The sequence below is a fragment of the Somniosus microcephalus genome, unplaced genomic scaffold (assembly GCF_052327205.1).
Source record: "Somniosus microcephalus isolate GS21.2 unplaced genomic scaffold, FLI_Smic_1.0 unresolved_chr3, whole genome shotgun sequence".
Classification (NCBI taxonomy): domain Eukaryota; kingdom Metazoa; phylum Chordata; class Chondrichthyes; order Squaliformes; family Somniosidae; genus Somniosus; species Somniosus microcephalus.
In genome coordinates this window covers 15,955,930-15,977,122 of record NW_028225181.1, presented here as the reverse complement: position 1 = coordinate 15,977,122, position 21,193 = coordinate 15,955,930, and the positions used below count along the sequence as shown (strand labels likewise).

The following is a 21,193-nucleotide window of genomic DNA, read 5'->3' as shown; positions in this document are numbered from 1 at the left end:
GGCTGAATGGGCCTCCTCCTGTTCCTGTGTAACAGGCTCGAGGGGCTGAATGGGCCTCCTCCTGTTCCTGTGTAACAGGCTCGAGGGGCTGAATGGGCCTCCTCCTGTTCCTGTGTAACAGGCTCGGGGGGCTGAATGGGCCTCCTCCTGTTCCTGTGTAACAGGCTCGAGGGGCTGAATGGGCCTCCTCCTGTTCCTGTGTAACAGGCTCGAGGGGCTGAATGGGCCTCCTCCTGTTCCTGTGTAACAAGCTCGAGGGGCTGAATGGGCCTCCTCCTGTTCCTGTGTAACAGGCTCGAGGGGCTGAATGGGCCTCCTCCTGTTCCTGGGTAACAGGCTCGAGGGGCTGAATGGGCCGCCTCCTGTTCCTATGACGACAGAGCCCACTCCCTTTATTTAAGTGAGGCCGACCCATTTGGAATATGCGACGGGGGTGGTGTGCAGTCTACTTCAATCAGGCCCCCGCCTACAAGCTCACTGCCTGGGAGGTCAGGGGTGGGATGCGAGCAGTTACCTTGCCAACAGGCCGCGATGATCAGGCGAGCTTCAGGTTTCGGTGGGCGGAGTAGGCCGCTGTCGTGGATGAGGGCGGGGTCGTAGGTCACCCCATCGACGTAGAGGGTGACAGTTGGGAACTGGAGGTTCAGGGCGTAATGGTGCCACTCATCATCGCAAACCTGCGGGGAGTCAAAGGAGGAGACGGTGGAGAGAAAATCAATCGTCTGGAAACTCATTCCGTCAGCGTCCGGGCCTACAACGAGGGCAGAGACTACACCGAACATCGGGCTTACAACCACAAACAGGCCTACAACAAGGGATGGATCGTTCCTTCTCACTGAATGGGCTCCTCCTGTTCCTGGGTAACAGGTTCGAGAGGACTGAATGGGCCTCCTCCTGTTCCTGTGTAACAGGCTCGGGGGACTGAATGGGCCTCCTCCAGTTCCTGTGTAACAGGCTCGGGGGACTGAATGGGCCTCCTCCTGTTCCTGTGTAACAGGCTCGAGGGGCTGAATGGGCCTACTCCTGTTCCTGTGTAACAGTCTCGAGGGGCTGAATGGGCCTCCTCCTGTTCCTGTGTAACAGGCTCGAGGGGCTGAATGGGCCTACTCCTGTTCCTGTGTAACAGTCTCGAGGGGCTGAATGGGCCTCCTCCTGTTCCTGTGTAACAGGCTCGAGGGGCTGAATGGGCCTCCTCCTGTTCCTGTGTAACAGGCTCGAGGGGCTGAATGGGCCTCCTCCTGTTCCTGTGTAACAGGCTCGGGGGGCTGAATGGGCCTCCTCCTGTTCCTGTGTATCAGGCTCGAGGGGCTGAATAGGCCTCCTCCTGTTCCTATGTAACATGCTCGAGGGGCTGAATGGGCCTCCTCCTGTTCCTGTGTAACAGGCTCGGGGGACTGAATGGGCCAACTCCTGTTCCTGTGTAACAGGCTCGGGGGACTAAATGGGCCAACTCCTGTTCCTGTGTAACAGGCTCGAGGGGCTGAATGGGCCTCCTCCTGTTCCTGTGTAACAGGCTCGAGGGGCTGAATGGGCCAACTCCTGTTCCTGTGTAACAGGCTCGGGGGACTGAATGGGCCTCCTCCAGTTCCTGTGTAACAGGCTCGGGGGACTGAATGGGCCTCCTCCTGTTCCTGTGTAAGAGGCTCGGGGGGCTGAATGGGCCTCCTCCTGTTCCTGTGTAACAGGCTCGAGGGGCTGAATGGCCTCCTCCTGCTCCTGTGTAACAGGCTCGAGGGGCTGAATGGGCCTACTCCTGTTCCTGTGTAACAGGCTCGAGGGGCTGAATGGGCCTCCTCCTGTTCCTGTGTAACAGGCTCGAGGGGCTGAATGGGCCTCCTGCTGTTCCTGTGTAACAGGCTCGAGGGGCTGAATGGGCCTCCTCCTGTTCCTGTGTAACAGGCTCGGGGGGCTGAATGGGCCTCCTCCTGTTCCTGTGTAACAGGCTCGAGGGGCTGAATGGGCCCACTCCTGTCCCTGTGTAACAGGCTCGAGGGGCTGAATGGGCCTCCTCCTGTTCCTGCGTAACAGCCTCGAGGGGCTGAATGGGCCTCCTCCTGTTCCTGTGTAACAGGCTCGGGGGGCTGAATGGGCCTCCTCCTGTTCCTGGGCAACAGGCTCGAGGGGCTGAATGGGCCTCCTCCTGTTCCTGTGTAACAGGGTCGAGGGGCTGAATGGGCCTCCTGCTGTTCCTGTGTTACAGGCTCGAGGGGTTGAATGGGCCTCCTCCTGTTCCTGTGTAACAGGCTCGAGGGGCTGAATGGGCCTCCTCCTGTTCCTGTGTAACAGGCTCGAGGGGCTGAATGGGCCTTCTCCTGTTTCTGTGTAAAAGGCTCGAGGGGCTGAATGGGCCTCCTCCTGTTCCTGTGTAACAGGCTCGAGGGGCTGAATGGGCCTCCTCCTGTTCCTGTGTAACAGGCTCGAGGGGCTGAATGGGCCTCCTCCTGTTCCTGTGTAACAGGCTCGAGTGACTGAATGGGCCTCCTCCTGTTCACGTGTAACAGGCTTGGGGGGCTGAATGGGCCTCCTCCTGTTCCTGTGTCAGAACAGCTGAACTCTTCCCAACCCAAGCTTCATTTTCGTTTTCCACCCCCATTCCTATCGAACAAACCATCTGGAGGTTCAAGAGAGAGAGAGGGGGGGATCCTCGGCCTGCGGGGGATCCTTGGCCTACTCGGGCAGGCTTTGCGCGAGCACGAGCCACTCCGTTGGGGGAGACGGTTTTAGCGTCCCGCTGCCCCAGGGTCTCCGGAAGGCCAATCAAATGCTGCTGAAGCGAAGTGACGTCACTGTTGGTTTCCAGGCAACCACAGCAGCCATTTTGTGTGCGGCAAAGATCAGAGGTCGAGTCCTCCCGCTCGTTGGCGACACAGGCCGAAGCCTCAGACCGAGCCCCGGCTCGATTCGGACCCTCTACCCCCCTCCTCTCCCACACACGATACCCGCCAACACTTGAGGCCCAGTCACGTACCTGCTCGAGTTTCCATAGGAACTTGACGGGGCGAGCGTTCTCCACCTGCGGCCAATACAGGAAGATGGCGCGACATCCGTGGAGGGTCAGAGCGTAGTGAGCAAAGCCCGCATCTGAGAGAGGGAGAGGGAGAGACGGAGAGAGAGAGCGAGGGAGGGAGAGAGAGAGACAGAAAGAGAGAGAGACAGAGGGAGAGAGAGAGAGAGAGAGAGCGAGGGAGAGAGAGACAGAAAGAGAGAGAAACAGAGGGAGAGAGACAGAGAGAGAGAGGGAGGGAGAGAGAGACAGCAAGAGACAGAGAGAGAGAGGGAGAGAGAAAGAGAGAGAGACAGCGAGAGACAGAGAGAGAGAGAGGGAGAAGGGAAGGTGAAGAGATTGGAAGGAGAGTGGGGGAGGAAGAGAGACAGAGGAAGAGCGGACGGGGGGCGGGGGAGGGAAGGGAAAATTGATGAGTCCTTGAATCTTTCAGCGATCGTGTCCCAATCTGTCCCCTCCACCTCCTCCTTACCGTGCTGAGTCTTGCCTGGATAGCAGATCTCAGTCACTGCCCGTCTTTGTGACAGCGAGAAGGCTATCCGACTGCGGCAGGCAACACGGCCGAGCCTAGCCCCGCCCACTCCAGAGCTGCGCAGCCAGTGGGAGCCTGCGGGACGGTGATTGGGAGCAGCAACACTGGCTGCTTCCCTCCTCCGCCCCCACCACCCCCCCACCGCCAACTCACAATTCTAGCCTCACCCAATGCCCCGACACTGATTCACCTGCATGCTTACCTTCAGCGACTGGTGCACAAGGACACCCAGGTCTCGCTGCACTTCCCCTTCTCCCAATCTATTGCCATTCAGATAATAATCTACCTTCCTGTTTTTGACACCAAAGTGGATAACCTCACATTTATCCACGTTATATTGCATCTGCCATGCATCTGCCCAATCACCCAACCTGTCCAAATCATCCTGGAGTTTCTCGGCTTCCTCCTCACAGTACACAAGCCCACCCAGCTTTGTGTCGTCTGCAAACTTGGAGATATTACATCTAGTTCCCTTGTCGAGATCATTAATATATATTGTGAATAGCTGGGGTCCTAGGACCGATCCCTGCGGTACCCCACTAGTCACTGCCTCCCACTCGGAATAAGACCCGTTTATTCCAACTCTTTGCTTCCTGTCTGCCAACCAGTTCTCTATTGGACATGTACTTGAAGAGAACCCACGAGCAGGGTTACGGGGAGAACGCTGGGGTGTGGGACTAAATTGGACCGTTCTTTCGAAAAGCCGGCACCGGCACAATGGGCCAAATGGCCTCCTTCTGTGCTGTATCATAAAATCATAGACCCACACAGCACAGAAGGAGGCCGTTCAGCCCATCGTGCCTGTGCCGGCTCTTTGAACCAGCGATTCAATGAGTCCCACTGTCCCCTGCTCATTCTCCATAGCCCTGTAATTTTTTTCCTTGAAGTATTTATCCAATTGCCCTGTTGAAAGTTACTATTGAATCTGCTTCCACCGCCCTTTCAGGCAGCGCATTCCAGATCGCAACAATTCGCTGCGTAAAAAAAAAACGTATCCCTCATGTCGCTTCCCATTCTTCTGTCAATCATCTTCAATCTGTGTCCTCTGATGGCCAACCCTCCTGCCACTGCAAACTTTCTCCCTTTCTAATCTATCCAAACCCTTCATGATTTGGAACGCCTCTATTAAATCTCCCCTTAACCTTCTCTGCTCTAAGGAGAACAATCCCAGCTTCTCCAGTCTCTCCACATCACTGAAGTCCCTCATCCCCTGGTACCATTCTGGTCAACCTCCCCTTAACCTTCTCTGCTCTAAGGAGAACAATCCCAGCTTCTCCAGTCTCTCCACATAACTGAAGTCCCTCATCCCCGGTACCATTCTGGTCAATCTCCCCTTAACCTTCTCTGCTCTAAGGAGAACAATCCCAGCTTCTCCAGTCTCTCCACATAACTGAAGTCCCTCATCCCTGGTACCATTCTGGTCAATCTCCCCTTAACCTTCTCTGCTCTAAGGAGAACAACCCCAGCTTCTCCAGTCTCTCCACATCACTGAAGTCCCTCATCCCCTGGTACCATTCTGGTCAATCTCCCCTTAACCTTCTCTGCTCTAAGGAGAACAACCCCAGCTTCTCCAGTCTCTCCACATAACTGAAGTCCCTCATCCCCTGGTACCATTCTGGTCAATCTCCCCTTAACCTTCTCTGCTCTAAGGAGAACAACCCCAGCTTCTCCAGTCTCTCCACATAACTGAAGTCCCTCATCCCCTGGTACCATTCTGGTCAATCTTCTGCACCCTCTCCCAGATCTTGACATCTTTCCTGAAGTGTGGTGCCCAGAATTGCTCACAATACTCCAGCTGGGGCCTAAGCAGTGTTTTATACAGGTTTAGATTCAGCGAGCCGATGGACCCAATGCCCCACCCATAAGAGAGAGGAGCTGTCCTTCCCCCAGCCCCCTTCTGTCTGGGGCTGAACTTGGCCACTAACCCCCGAGGGGTGAAAGGTCAGTGTTGTGAATCCCGCGTGCCTTGCTCACCTGCGCGCATGGTGTTGCACACCACGGCCTCTTCCTCCTTGTGGGCCTTCACGCTGATGTCGCCGTGCCTGAGCCAGAAGGAGAGCGTGAAGTGGTCGCTGAGGCCCGCCCGCAGGACGGTGTCGGGAATGCCGACGGACTGAGACCCGTTGAACCAGTAGATCTGGCTCGTGTCCTGGCTGTAATAGGTGGACAGGCCGCTGGTCCAGTTCGAGACGGCGCTGGGGGCCGGGAGGAGGTCAACCTCACCGGGAATGGCACCTGAAGAGAGAGGGAGTGAGAGAGAGAGGGAGAGGGAGATTAGAAGTGGCTTCAGCTAACTCAGCACAGGCCGGGAATGGAGCCTGGGTCTTTCCTGCTCTGTGTGTGTGTGGGGCTCAGTCCCATACCGGGTGTGAGATCAGGCTAACTCAGCACAGGCCGGGAATGGGGCCTGGGCCTTTCCTGCTCTGGGTGTGTGTGGGGCTCAGTACCCACACCGGGTGTGAGATCAGGCTAACTCAGCACAGGCCGGGAATGGAGCCTGGGTCTTTCCTGCTCTGTGTGTGTGGGGTTCAGTCCCACACCGGGTGTGAGATCAGGCTAACTCAGCACAGGCCGGGGATGGGGCCTGGGCCTTTCCTGTTCTGTGTGTGTGTGGGGCTCAGTCCTGTTACGTCCGTGAATAATTGAGACACGGACAGCAGGAGTGAACAAAATAAGTCTTTACTGATGGAAGTCAACAGTGAAACTGAAACAACAGAGGCTCACTAGCGCCTTTTATACAGGGGTGGTCACTGCCGGTACTGCAGTCTGATACCAGTTATTCCCTTAAAGGTACATACACAATTCCTCCCCTTTTAGATAAACAGTACATAACATTCATTTAACAACTAAATGATAACTAATTACAATCACAATTACAGTTGCTAGATACATTGGTTGAAGTTAAGCAATTATAAGTTCAGTCTTTGAGGAGGCTTCCTGATTCTGTCTGGATAACGCCTCTTTGGGGTATCAGGTTCTTCTGGCAATGTTGAGTCGGGATCAATGTCGTTGTTTGGTTCGTCTGCTTCCAATATCACCGATTCTGCGGTAGCTGCAATTGGAACGTCGATTTCATTACCAGGTGTATCAGATCGTGGTGTGGAGTTGACGTTTCCCAGTGACTCTGGAATCTGGTCAGCATGGCGTCTTACAATGCTCTCCCCAACGTCCACGGTATACATGAGAGGTCGTGTACAAATCGTTCCTGGCTGCCATTTCTCAGTGCGGTAGTCCCGGGCCAAAACTGGTTGACCTATCTTAAAACTCCTGGTCGGCCTTTCATTCATATTCTGAAACTGCCTGTTCTCCACATCTCTTCGGATGTTTGGCTTAACCAAATCCAAGCGGCATCGTAGTCTTCGATTGAAGAACATCATGGCTGGAGTTTGGTTGGTAACCGCATGTGTCGCATTCCGGTAGGCAAACAAGAAGTTGTCCACCTTGTGTTGTAGGGGTGTATCTTCATTACACATTGCCTTGATAGCCTTCTTGAATGTTTGGACGAACCTCTCGGCCAATCCATTAGTGGCTGGATGATATGGGGCAGATGTGTAATGCTTAACACCATTGTTCTTTAAGAACCTCCGGAACTCTTCAGACACAAACTGTGGTCCATTGTCAGAGCAAATCTGTTCAGGCAGCCCATTCCTGGCGAATATGGTTCGTAAAACTGTGATCGTTTTTTCCGTGGTGGTTGAGGACATTTTTATTACCTCTGGCCACTTTGAATGTGCATCCACCGCAATTAAAAACATCGAGTCCATGAAGGGACCAGCAAAATCAATGTGCACCCTTTGCCATGGAGATGAGGGCCACTCCCATGGATGCAGAGGAGCTTGTGGTGGGGCATTTTGGACCTTCTGGCATCCTGTACAGCTCTTGGTCATCTCTTCGATTTCTCTATCGATTCCCGGCCACCACACAAACGCTCTGGCTAAGTTCTTCATTTTTACCCCACCCAGATGACCCTCATGAAGCTCATTGAGCACTCTATCCGTCAACTTAGGTGGAATTACTACTCTGGATCCACACATCAAGGTTCCTCTGCACACTGACAGCTGTTCTCTGCTCGGCGAGAATGCTGGCAGCTGTGGTTCGCCATGTGCTGGCCATCCCTTCACCGTTAAATCATAGACCCAGGAGAGTGTCGGGTCATTTCGTGTTTCCTTTTCTATGTTTGCATTCGTCACAGGGAGACATTCGACTATAGTCGAGTGGAATAACTCCACTGGATCCACTGCCAGTTCTTCTTCCACCGTCGGCTATGGTAGGCACGACAATCCATCAGCATTCCCATGCTGTTTACTTCCTTTGTACTCGATGTCATATTGGTGTGCCCCTAGGAAAAGGGACCATCTCTGCAGCCGTTGTGCTGTCATTATCGGTACGCCCTTCTGAGGGTTGAAAATGGAGACAAGAGGTTGATGATCGGTTAATAGAGTAAATTTTTGACCATGCAGGTAGTGATCGAACTTCTTCACCCCCCACACTAGGCTGAGGGCCTCTCTGTCAATCTGGGCGTAGTTACGCTTGGCAGAAGTTAACGGCCGTGACGCAAAAGCTATCGGCCTCTCTAAACCATCAAGGAATTTATGTGACAGTACTGCCCCAATGCCGTAGGGAGACGCATCACACGCCAGCCTGATTGGCAGTGCTGGGTTGTAGTGAGCCAATACTTCCCTTGAAGTGATTAAGTCCTTACTCTTCTGAAAAGCACGTTTACAATCATCGCTCCATTTCCATGCTACCCCCGTCCGTAGCAGGGCGTTCAGTGGGTGCAGAATTGTCGACAAATTCGGCAAAAACTTATGATAGTAATTCACCAACCCGAGGAATGACCTCAGTTGCGACACATTTTCAGGCGCTGGGGCCTTAACAACCGCTTCAATTTTGTCAGGGGACTTATGTAACCCCTCTTCATCAATCACGTGGCCACAATACGATATCTGTTTCTTAAAAAATTCGCACTTGGGGCGGTTGGCTCGCAGCCCATGTTCTCTTAGTCTAGTGAGCACCTGCTCTAGGTTGGCAAGGTGTTCACTGTCATCTTCACCTGTTGCAAGGATGTCGTCCAAGTAACACTGAGTCCCCGGAATCCCTTGCAGGACTTGTTCCATCGCTCTTTGCCATATCGCCGGAGCCGATGCTACTCCGAATACCAATCGATGATACTGGTAAAGACCTTTGTGAGTGTTTATCGTGAGATACTTCCTAGAGGACTCTTCAACCTCCATCTGCAAATATGCTTGTGCTAGGTCAATTTTTGTAAAACGCTTCCCTCCAGACAGTGAGGCGAAGATGTCTTCTATCCTTGGAAGAGGATATTGTACTGTGTGAAGGACTGGGTTCACCGTCACCTTGAAATCCCCACAGATGCGAATCTTCCTTGGCTCTCCGGACTTATTGCTTAACGTTTTCTTCATCACAGGAACGATGGGTGTCGCCCACTCGCTCCAGTCGACCTTAGACAACACGCCCGCCTTCTCCAGATTCTCCAGCTCTGCCTCGACGGCTGGGCGAATTGCATATGGTACCGGTCTCGCTTTGAAAAACTTGGGAACTGCATTCTCTTCTATTTTTATCGAGGCGGTTACGCCTTTAAGCGTGCCCAGTTCTTGTTGAAATACCTCTTTGGCGTTAGCAAAGATTGTTGACAATCGACCAGGAGTGACGTCCTCATCTTTTTTACCGTCCACCGTCATTGCATGAATGGAATGCCAATCTAAGTTTATCTTCCTGATCCATTCCCGTCCCAATAACGGTGGTCCACCATTTGGCAGTATGTAGAGATACAATTTCTGTATTTTCTTGCCATTGTATTCGACAGGCACCCTTATTTTTCCTCTGGAGTATACCTTTTGCCCCGTATACGTCGTCAAGACGATGGATGTCTCTCTCAAGGGTATGTGTGAAAATGGCCGCTCGTAGTCTCGTCGATTCATGACGGTTAGCGCTGATCCTGTATCCAATTCCATTTTAACTTGGGACCCTGCTATCATGAGGGTGACCCAAATGGTTCGGTGATCCTCTTTTGCGATTACATTGTGAAGCTTAGTCTCCTGTTTCCGGATTCACTATCGCTCATCTGGTCTTCGGAACTACTGTCCGTCATCTTTTGTACTTTCTTGTACGGTTCCTTAGTAGCCTTTTTGTTGTCGCTGGTCTTCTTCCCAGACCTGCAAACTCGTGCAATGTGTCCAATCTTCCCGCATTGTCTGCATATTTTGTCTTTGGACCAGCAGTCCTTCTGGTCATGGTTAGTTCTGCCGCAGCGATAACATTTTGCAAATCCCCGTGTCATTTCGTGGGTGCCGTATTCCTGTGGTTTTTGTTGAATTTCTGCAGCTCCCCTGGCTGCTGCTTCGTACGATACTGCCACGCTGAAAGCCTTATCTAGCGGCAGCTGTTTTTCTGAGAGTAACTTCTTCTGTGTTCCTTCACTCAGGAGTCCACAGACAAATTTGTCCCGTAGGGTATCTGCCAGTCCTGCTCCGAACTGGCAGTGCTTTGATAGCTTGCGTAGTTCCATAAGATACTCAGCATTGCTCTCATCTTTGTGCTGAGTTCTCCTGTGGAATTTAAATCTTTCTGCTATCAACAGCGGTGCAGGGTTTAAGTGTTCCTGTAGGACAGCAACAATTTCATTAAAACTCTTCGCCTTCAGTTTGGCTGGAGTAATCAGGTCCCGCAATAGGCCGTACGTTCTAGCGCCCATTAAGTTTAGCAATAGCGATGCCTTTTTCCCCTCCGCTATTTCGTTTGCCTCGAAATATACCTCGACTCTTTCCACATACGTGGTCCAGTCTTCTAATGTATTATCAAAAGCAGTGATACAGCCAGTCTTCGGCATCTTGCAAATCTAAAATGGCGCCTCCCGCGCTTTGCCTTCTTCCCCGATTTAACAAAATGGCGCCTCCCGCGCTTTGCCTTCTTCCCCGCTGTTGTTAGTGCTGCTTTCCACGGTTTCTTGCGCGTTAAATATTGATTCTTTTTCTTTTATTATTTTCCCGTCGTGGAGCGGACCCTCTGGGACACTTCCCTCCCTCTTCTTAGGTCCGAACGCTGCCCGGCTTCGAAGCACCGTCCGCGCCCTGTGTGCTCCACCCTCTCTCTCTTTCTTTGCTTCCCGACTCGCTGCCCGGGAACGTTGAAAAGCCACCCGATCGAGCTCTAGCCCGCCGCAGCCCAGGAAGGATCAGTGCACTACCTGCCACCAGCCCGATTAGCTGGGAAACCACAGACCGAGGAACCCAGCCTGGCTCTGGACAGTCTCTCCTGCAAGTTTTCAATCCGACGATTTGGAGGGCGGTTGCCCACGGTCGACGCCCGTTTCTCGAGTTTCTTTGGATTTTATTTATTTATTTATTTCTTTCTTTCTTTCTTCTGGCTTCGACCTTCGATAACGCCGTCTGAGGTGCTGCCGGGTTGCAGGTAAGTTCGTTTCTTACTCGTCGCCAGTGTTACGTCCGTGAATAATTGAGACACGGACAGCAGGAGTGAACAAAATAAGTCTTTAAAGGTGGAAGTCAATAGTGAAACTAAAAACACAGAGGCTCACTAGCGCCTTTTATACAGGGGTGGTCACTGCCGGTACTGCAGTCTGAGACCAGTTATTCTCTTAAAGGTACATACACAACAAGTCCCACACCGGGTGTCAGATCAGGCTAACTCAGCACAGGCCGGGGATGGAGCCTGGGCCTTTCCTGCTCTGTGTGTGTGTGTGTGTGTGTGGGGCTCAGTCCCACACCGGGTGTGAGATCAGGCTAACTCAACACAGGCCAGGAATGGGGCCTGGGCCTTTCCTGCTCTGTGTTGGAGGGGAAGGGGGGAATTACTCACCGCACAGCTTTCGGAGAGTCTTCTCGGAGTAGTTGTCTCGGTCACAGCCCTTGGCAACGTGATTGGTCTGAAGCTCCACGCTGGCCTGTATGTTCCAGACGGCTTCATCGCAGGTCTCCAGGTGGATGTGTGGGAAGAGAGGTCGGGATCCCGTCCCGGGAACATACTCAATCCGCTTATTCCAACCTGCAAGAGGGAGAAACAGCACAGTTAAATACAGAGTAACGCTCCCTCTACACTGTCCCATCAAACACTCCCAGGGCAGGTACAGCACGGGTTAGATACAGAGTAAAGCTCCCTCTGCACTGTCCCATCAAACACTCCCAGGGCAGGTACAGCACGGGTTAGATACAGAGCAAAGCTCCCTCTACACTGTCCCATCAAACACTCCCAGGGCAGGGACAGCACGGGTTAGATACAGAGTAAAGCTCCCTCTACACTGTCCCATCATACACTCCCAGGGCAGGTACAGCACGTGTTAGATACAGAGCAAAGCTCCCTCTACACTGTCCCATCAAACACTCCCAGGGCAGGTACAGCACGGGTTAGATACAGAGTAAAGCTCCCTCTACACTGTCCCATCAAACACTCCCAGGGCAGGTACAGCACGGGTTAGATACAGAGCAAAGCTCCCTCTACACTGTCCCATCAAACACTCCCAGGGCAGGGACAGCACGGGTTAGATACAGAGTAAAGCTCCCTCTACACTGTCCCATCATACACTCCCAGGGCAGGTACAGCACGGGTTAGATACAGAGCAAAGCTCCCTCTACACTGTCCCATCAAACACTCCCAGGGCAGGTACAGCACGGGTTAGATACAGAGTAAAGCTCCCTCTACACTGTCCCATCAAACACTCCCAGGGCAGGTACAGCACGGGTTAGATACAGAGTAAAGCTCCCTCTACACTGTCCCATCAAACACTCCCAGGGCAGGTACAGCACGGGTTAGATACAGAGTAAAGCTCCCTCTACACTGCCCCATCAAACACTCCCAGGGCAGGTACAGCACGGGTTAGGTACAGAGTAAAGCTCCCTCGACACTGTCCCATCAAACAGTCCCAGGGCAGGTACAGCACAGGGTTAGATGCAGAGTAAAGCTCCCTCTACACTGTCCCATCAAACACTCCCAGGGCAGGTACAGCACGGGTTAGATACAGAGTAAAGCTCCCTCGACACTGCCCGGTCAAACACTCCCAGGGCAGGTACAGCACGGGTTAGATACAGAGTAAAGCTCACTCTACACTGTCCCATCAAACACTGCCAGGGCAGGTACAGCACGGGTTAGATACAGAGTAAAGCTCCCTCAACACTCTCTCATCAAACACTCCCGGGGCAGGTACAGCACGGGTTAGATGCAGACTAAAGCTCCCTCTACACTGTCTCATCAAACACTCCCTGGGCAGATACAGCACGGGTTAGATACAGAGTAAAGCTCCCTCTACACTGCCCCATCAAACACTCCCAGGGCAGGTACAGCACGGGTTAGGTACAGAGTAAAGCTCCCTCGACACTGTCCCATCAAACAGTCCCAGGGCAGGTACAGCACAGGGTTAGATGCAGAGTAAAGCTCCCTCTACACTGTCCCGTCAAACACTCCCAGGGCAGGTAGAGCACAGGTTAAATACAGAGTAAAGCTCCCTCTCCACTGACCCATCAAACACTCCCAGGGCAGGTACAGCACGGGTTAGATACAGAGTAAAGCTCCCTCTACACTGTCCCATCAAACACTCCCAGGGCAGGTACAGCACGGGTTAGATACAGAGTAAAGCTCCCTCTGCACTGTCCCATCAAACACTCCCAGGGCAGGTACAGCACGGGTAAGATACAGAGTAAAGCTCCCTCTGCACTGTCCCATCAAACATTCCCAGGGCAGGTACAGCACGGGACAGATACAGAGTAAAGCTCCCTCTACACTGTCCCATCAAACACTCCCGGGGCAGGTACAGCCCGGGTTAGATACAGAGTAAAGCTCCCTCTACACTGTCCCATAAAACACTCCCAGGGCAGGTACAGCACGCGGTTAGATACAGAGTAAAGCTCCCTCTACACTGTCCCATCAAACACTCCCAGGGCAGGTACAGCACGGGTTAGATACAGAGTAAAGCTCCCTCTACACTGTCCCATCAAACATTCCCAGGGCAGGTACAGCACGGGTTAGATACAGAGTAAAGCTCCCTCTGCACTGTCCCATCAAACACTCCCAGGGCAGGTACAGCACGGGATAGATACAGAGTAAAGCTCCCTCTACACTGTCCCATAAAACACTCCCAGGGCAGGTACAGCACGCGGTTAGATACAGAGTAAAGCTCCCTCTACACTGTCCCATCAAACACTCCCAGGGCAGGTACAGCACGGGTTAGATACAGAGTAAAGCTCCCTCTACACTGTCCCATCAAACACTCCCAGGGCAGGTACAGCCCGGGTTAGATACAGAGTAAAGCTCCCTCTACACTGTCCCATCAAACACTCCCAGGGCAGGTACAGCACGGGTTAGATACAGAGTAAAGCTCCCTCTGCACTATCCCCATCAAACACTCCCAGGGCAGGTACAGCGCGGGTTAGATACAGAGTAAAGCTCCCTCTACACTGTCCCATCAAACACTCCCAGGGAAGGTACAGCACGGGTTAGATACAGAGTAAAGCTCCCTCTACACTGTCCCATCAATCACTCCCAGGGCAGCTACAGCATGGGTTAGATACAGAGTAAAGCTCCCTCTGCACTGTCCCATCAAACACTCCCAGGGCAGGTACAGCATGGGTTAGATACAGAGTAAAGCTCCCTCTGCACTGTCCCATCAAACACTCCCAGGGCAGGTACAGCATGGGTTAGATATAGAGTAAAGCTCCCTCTACACTGTCTCATCAAACACTCCCAGGGCAGGTACAGCACGGGTTAGATACAGAGTAAAGCTCCTCTGCACTATCCCCATCAAACACTCCCAGGGCAGGTACAGCGCGGGTTAGATACAGAGTAAAGCTCCCTCTACACTGTCCCATCAAACACTCCCAGGGCAGGTACAGCACGGGTTAGATACAGAGTAAAGCTCCCTCTACACTGTCCCATCAAACACTCCCAGGGCAGGTACAGCATGGGTTAGATACAGAGTAAAGCTCCCTCTGCACTGTCCCATCAAACATTCCCAGGGCAGGTACAGCATGGGTTAGATACAGAGTAAAGCTCCCTCTACACTGTCCCATCAAACACTCCCAGGGCAGGTACAGCACAGGTTAGATACAGAGTAAAGCTCCCTCTACACTGTCCCATCAAACACTCCCAGGGCAGGTACAGCACGGGTTAGATACAGAGTAAAGCTCCCTCTACACTGTCTCATCAAACACTCCCAGGGCAGGTACAGCACGGGTTAGATACAGAGTAAAGCTCCCTCTACACTGTCCCATCAAACATTCCCAGGGCAGGTACAGCATGGGTTAGATACAGAGTAAAGCTCCCTCTACACTGTCCCATCAAACACTCCCTGGGCAGGTACAGCACGGGTTAGATACAGAGTAAAGCTCACTCTACACTGTCCCATCAAACACTCCAGGGCAGGTACAGCACGGGTTAGATACAGAGTAAAGCTCCCTCTACACTGTCCCATCAAACACTCCCAGGGCAGGTACAGCACGGGTTAGATACAGAGTAAAGCTCCCTCTACACTGTCTCATCAAACACTCCCAGGGCAGGTACAGCATGGGTTAGATACAGAGTAAAGCTCCCTCTACACTGTCCCATCAAACACTCACAGGGCAGGTACAGCACGGGTTAGATACAGAGTAAAGCTCCCTCTACACTGCCCCATCAAACACTCCCAGGGCAGGTACAGCACGAGTTAGATACAGAGTAAATCTCCCTCTACACTGTCCCATCAAACACTCCCAGGGCAGGTACAGCACGGGTTAGATACAGAGTAAAGCTCCCCCTACACTGTCCCATCAAACACTCCCAGGGCAGGAGAGCACGGGTTAGATACAGAGTAAAGCTCCCTCGACACTGTCCCATCAAACACTCCCAGGGCAGGTACAGCATGGCTTAGATACAGAGCAAAGCTCCCTCTACACTGTCCCCATCAAACACTCCCAGGGCAGGTACAGCACGGGTTAGATACAGAGTAAAGCTCCTTCGACACTGTCCCATCAAACACTCCCAGGGCAGGTGCAGCACGGGTTAGATACTGAGTAAAGCTCCCTCTGCACTGTCCCATCAAACACTCCCAGGGCAGGTATAGCACGGGTTAGATACAGAGCAAAGCTCCCTCTACACTGTCTCATCAAACACTCCCAGGGCAGGTACAGCACGGGTTAGATACAGAGTAAAGCTCCCTCTACACTGTCCCATCAAACACTCCCAGGGCAGGTACAGCACGGGTTAGATACAGAGTAAAGGTCTCTCTACACTGTCCCATCAAACACTCCCAGGGCAGGTACAGCACGGGTTAGATACAGAGTAAAGTTCCCTCTACACTGTCCATCAAACACTCCCAGGGCAGGTACAGCACGGGTTAGATACAGAGTAAAGCTCCCTCTACACTGTCCCATCAAACACTCCCAGGGCAGGTACAGCACGGGTTAGATACAGAGTAAAGTTCCCTCTACACTGTCCCATCAAACACTCCCAGGGCAGGAACTGCTCGGGTTAGATACTGAGTAAAGCTCCCTCTACACTCTCCCATCAAACACTCCCAGGGCAGGTACAGCATGGGTTAGATACAGAGTAAAGCTCCCTCTACACTGTCCCATCAAACACTCCCAGGGCAGGTACAGCACGGGTTAGATACAGAGTAAAGCTCCCTCTACACTGTCCCATCAAACACTCCCAGGGCGGCAGGAGGAGGAGGAGGGGGAGGGGGAGGAGGGGGAGTGGGAGGAGGGGGAGGGGGAGGAGGGGGACGGGGAGGAGGGGGAGGGGGAGGAGGGGGACGGGAGGAGGGGGAGGGGGAGGGGGGGACGGGGGAGGAGGGGGGACCGGGAGGAGGGGGACGGGGAGGAGGGGGAGGGGGAGGAGGGGGAGGGGGAGGAGGGGGAGGAGGGGGACGGGGAGGGGGAGGAGGGGGAGGGGGTGGGGGAGGAGGGGGAGGGGGAGGAGGGGGAGGGGAGGAGGGGGAGCGGGAGAGGGAGGAGGGGGAGGGGGAGGAGTGGGAGGAGGGGGAGGGGAGGAGGGGGAGGGGGACGGGGAGGGGGAGGGGGAGGAGGGGTACGGGGAGGAGGGGGACGGGGAGGGGGAGGAGGGGGAGGGGGAGGAGGAGGGGGAGGGGGAGGAGGAGGGGGAGGAGGAGGGGGAGGAGGGGGAGGGGGAGGAGGGGGACGGGGAGGAGGGGGAGGGGGAGGAGGGGGAGGGGGAGGAGGGGGAGAGGAGGAGGGGGAGTGGGAGGAGGGGGAGGGGGACGGGGAGGAGGGGGAGGGGGAGGAGGTGGAGGGGAGGAGGGGGAGGGGGAGGGGGAGGAGGGGGAGGGGGACGGGGAGGAGGGGGAGGGGGAGGAGGGGGAGGGGAGGAGGGGGAGGGGGAGAGGGGGAGGGGGAGGAGGAGGAGGGGGACGGGGAGGAGGGGGAGGGGAGGGGGAGGAGGGGGACGGGGAGGAGGGGGACGGGGAGGGGGGGACTGGGAGGGGGGGACGGGGAGGAGGGGGAGGGGGACGGGGAGGAGGGGGAGGGGGAGGAGGGGGAGGGGGAGGAGGGGGAGGGGAGGAGGGGGACGGGGAGGGGGACGGGGAGGAGGGGTAGGGGGAGGAGGGGGAGGGGAGGAGGGGGAGGGGGAGGAGGGGGACGGGGAGGGGGAGGGGGACGGGGAGGAGGGGGAGGAGGGGGAGGGGGAGGGGGATGGGGAGGAGGGGGAGGGGGAGGAGGGGGAGGGGGACGGGGAGGGGGACGGGGAGGAGGGGGACGGGGAGGAGGGGACGGGGTGAAGGGGGTCGGGGAGGAGGGGGTCGGGCAGGAGGGGGAGGGGGAGGAGGGGGACGGGCAGGAGTGGGTTGGGCAGGAGGGGGTCGGGCAGGAGTGGGTCGGGCAGGAGGGGGTCGGGCAGGAAGGGGTCGGGCAGGAGGGGGTCGGGCAGGAGTGGGTCGGGCAGGAGTGGGTCGGGCAGGAGGGGGTCGGGCAGGAAGGGGACGGGCAGGAGGGGGTCGGGGAGGAGGGGGACGGGGAGGAGGGGGAGGGGGAGGGGGGGGGACGGGCAGGAGGGGACGGGCAGGAGGGGGACGGGCAGGAGGGGGTCGGGCAGGAGGGGGTCGGGCAGGAGGGGAGGGGTGGTGGAGGGTGGGGGGCAGGAGGTGTCGGAGTACGAGAGGAGCTGGAAAGGGAGGAGGAAGATTGAGTCGGAGTGGGATGATGAAGGCACGTATATGCGTCCGGTCTGCGACCCTCAGTGGAAGGGCCCCTTACCCAGCCAGGCAGGCCTACAGGTGGGTTTGACCTCCACCTCCACCTGGGCGTCCTCTGAGGCTCGCTTCTTGCCACAATCGTAGGCCGTTACTGCGAAGCTGTAGAGGCGTTCCTTCTTGATGTCCAGTTTCTCCGTGTTCCTGATGTTTCCTATTTGGGGAGAGAGACCAGGGTTGGGTGTTGGGTTCCTCAGGTATGTTGTCCTATATCCCTATTCATCACACATTCATGTCTGCATGTGGGACCACCCGTGTTAATCACGTGTTTGCATGTGAGAGTCCGTTAATCACGTGTCTGCGTGAGACCCCGCGTGTTAATCACATGTTTGAGTGTGAGAACCTCGTGTCTGTGAGTGTGAGACCCTCGTGTCTGTGAGTGTGAGACCCTCGTGTCTGTGAGTGTGAGACCCTCGTGTCTGTGAGTGTGAGACCCTCGTGTCTGTGAGTGTGAGAACCTCGTGTCTGTGAGTGTGAGACCCTTGTGTCTGTGAGTGTGAGTCCCCTCGTGTCTGTGAGTGTGAGACCCTCGTGTCTGTGAGTGTGAGACCATCGTGTCTGTGAGTGTGAGACCATCGTGTCTGTGAGTGTGAGACCCTCGTGTCTGTGAGTGTGAGACCCTCGTGTCTGTGAGTGTGAGACCCTCGTGTCTGTGAGTGTGAGACCCTCGTGTCTGTGATTGTGAGACCCCCTCTCTTGTCAGAGTGCGAGACCCCCTGTCATGTCAGAGTGTGAGACCCCCTCTCGTGTCAGAGTGTGAGACCTCCTCTCGTGTCCGAGTGTGAGACCCCCTCTCGTGTCAGTGTGAGACCACTCTCGTGTCAGAGTGTGAGACCCCATCTTGTGTCAGAGTGTGAGACCCTCGTGTCAGAGTGTGAGGCACCCTCTCGTGTCAGAGTGCAAGACTCCCTCTCGTGTCAGAGTGTGAGACCCTCGTGTCAGTCTGAGACCTCCTCTCGTGTCAGAGTGTGAGACCCTCGTGTCAGAGTGTGAGACCCCCCTCTCGTGTCAGTGTGAGACCCTCGTGTCAGAGTGCGAGACCCCCTCGTGTCAGAGTGTGAGACTCCCTCTCGTGTCAGAGTGTGAGACCCTCGTGTCAGAGTGTGAGACCCCCCCTTGTATCACGAGTGTGAGACCCTCTTGTCAGAGTGTGAGACTCTCGTGTCAGAGTGCGAGACCCTCATGTCAGTTTGAGACCCCCTCTCGTGTCAGAGTGCGAGACCCTCGTGTCAGAGTGTGAGACCCCCTCTCGTGTCAGAGTGTGAGACCCTCCTCTCGTGTCAGAGTGCAAGACCCTCGTGTCAGAGTGTGAGACTCCCACTCGTGTCAAAGTGCGAGACCCTCGTATCAGAGTGTGAGACCTCCTCTCGTGTCAGAGTGTGAGACCCTCTTGTCAGAGTGCGAGACCCTCTTGCCAGAGTGTGAGACCCTCATGTCAGAGTGTGAGACCCTCGTGTCAGAGTGTGAGACCCTTGTGTCAGAGTGCGAGACCCTCGTGTCGGAGTGTGAGACCCCCTCTTGTGTCAGAGTGTGAGACCCTTGTGTCAGAGTGTGAGACCCCCTCTCGTGTCAGAGTGTGAGACCCTCGTGTCAGAGTGTGAGACAGCCTCTCGTGTCAGAGTGTGAGACCCTCGTGTCAGAGTGCGAGACCCTCGTGTCAGAGTGTGAGACCCTCATGTCAGAGTGTGAGACACCCTCTTGTGTCAGAGTGCGAGACCCTCGTGTCAGAGTGTGAGACCCCCTCTTGTGTCAGAGTGCGAGAGCCTCGTGTCAGAGTGTGAGACTCCCTCTCGTGTCAGAGTGTGAGACTCTCGTGTCAGAGTGCGAGACCCTCGTGTCAGTGTGAGACCCCCTCTCGTGTCAGAGTGCGAGACCCTCGTGTCAGAGTGTGAGACCCCCTCTCGTGTCAGAGTGTGAGACCCCCTCTCGTGTCAGAGTGCAAGACCCTCGTGTCAGAGTGTGAGACCCCCTCTCGTGTCAGAGTGTGAGACCCCCTCTCGTGTCAGAGTGTGAGACCTCCTCTCGTGTCCGAGTGTGAGACCCCCTCTCGTGTCAGAGTGTGAGACCACTCTCGTGTCAGAGTGTGAGACCCCATCTTGTGTCAGAGTGTGAGACCCTCGTGTCAGAGTGTGAGACACCCTCTCGTGTCAGAGTGCGAGACTCTCTCTCGTATCAGAGTGTGAGACCCTCGTGTCAGTCTGAGACCTCCTTTCGTGTCAGAGTGTGAGACCCTCATGTCAGAGTGTGAGACCCCCCTCTCGTGTCAGTGTGAGACCCTCGTGTCAGAGTGCGAGACCCCCTCGTGTCAGAGTGTGAGACCCCCTCTCGTGTCAGAGTGTGAGACTCTCGTGTCAGAGTGCCAGACCCCCTCGTGTCAGAGTGTGAGACCCCCTCTCGTGTCAGAGTGTGAGACCCTCATGTCAGAGTGCGAGACCCCCTCTCGTGTCAGAGTGTGAGACCCTCATGTCAGAGTGTGAGACCCCCCTCTCATGTCAGTGTGAGACCCTCATGTCAGAGTGCCAGACCCCCTCGTGTCAGAGTGTGAGAACCCCTCTCGTGTCAGAGTGCGAGACCCTCGTGTCAGAGTGCAAGACCCTCGTGCCAGAGTGTGAGACCCCCTCTCGTGTCAGAGTGCGAGACCCTCGTATCAGAGTGGAGAGACTCCCTCTCGTGTCAGAGTGCGAGACCCCCTCTCGTGTCAGAGTGCGAGACCCTCTCTCGTGTCAGACCCCCTCTCGTGTACATTCTCCCCGTGTTTGCGTGGGTTTTCTCCGGGGTGCTCCGGTTTCCTCCCACAGTCCAAAGATGTGCGGTTAAGTTGATTGGCTATGATAAATTGACCCTTAGTGTTAGGGGGATTAAATACGTGGGGTTACAGGGATAGGGTGGGATATGTGTCGGTGCAGGCTCGATGGGCCGAAATGGCCTCTACCTGCACTGTGGGGTTTCTGTGATTCTGTGATTCTGTGTCAGACCCACTCTCGTGTCAGAGTGTGAGACCCCCCTCGTGTCAGAGTGAGACACTCATGTCAGAGTGTGAGACCCCCCTCGTGTCAGTGTGAGACCCTCGTGTCAGAGTGCGAGACCCACTCTCATGTCAGAGTGTGAGACCACCTCTCGTGTCAGAGTGCGAGACCCTCGTGTCAGAGTGCAGAACCTCGTGCCAGAGTGTGAGACCCCCTCTCGTGTCAGAGTGTGAGACCCCCTCTCGTGTCAGACCCCCTCTCGTGTCAGAGTGCGAGACCCTCGTATCAGAGTGTGAGACTCCCTCTCGTGTCAGAGTGTGAGACCTTCATGTCAGAGTGTGAGACTCCCTCTCGTGTCAGAGTGTGAGACCCCCTCGCGTGTCAGAGTGTGAGACCCCCCCTCGTGTCAGAGTGAGACACTCATGTCAGAGTGTGAGACCCCCCTCTCGTGTCAGTGTGAGACCCTCGTGTCAGAGTGC

General features: G+C 55.2%; 1 protein-coding gene across 1 annotated transcript in view; it reads right to left on the bottom strand.

Moving 5' to 3' along the window:
- Window positions 1-392: 392 nt before the first annotated feature.
- Window positions 393-21,193, bottom strand: part of LOC147091223 (calsyntenin-3-like) — a 105,731-nt gene continuing 84,930 nt past the window's right edge. Inside the window, exons 5-9 of the mRNA XM_085976486.1 lie at window positions 17,753-17,902; window positions 11,376-11,561; window positions 5,511-5,771; window positions 2,969-3,081; window positions 393-677 (exon numbers count right to left, since the gene is read on the bottom strand). Coding sequence (XP_085832612.1) covers window positions 393-677; window positions 2,969-3,081; window positions 5,511-5,771; window positions 11,376-11,561; window positions 17,753-17,902 — 995 coding nt within the window. The remainder of the gene's footprint in view (window positions 678-2,968; window positions 3,082-5,510; window positions 5,772-11,375; window positions 11,562-17,752; window positions 17,903-21,193) is intronic.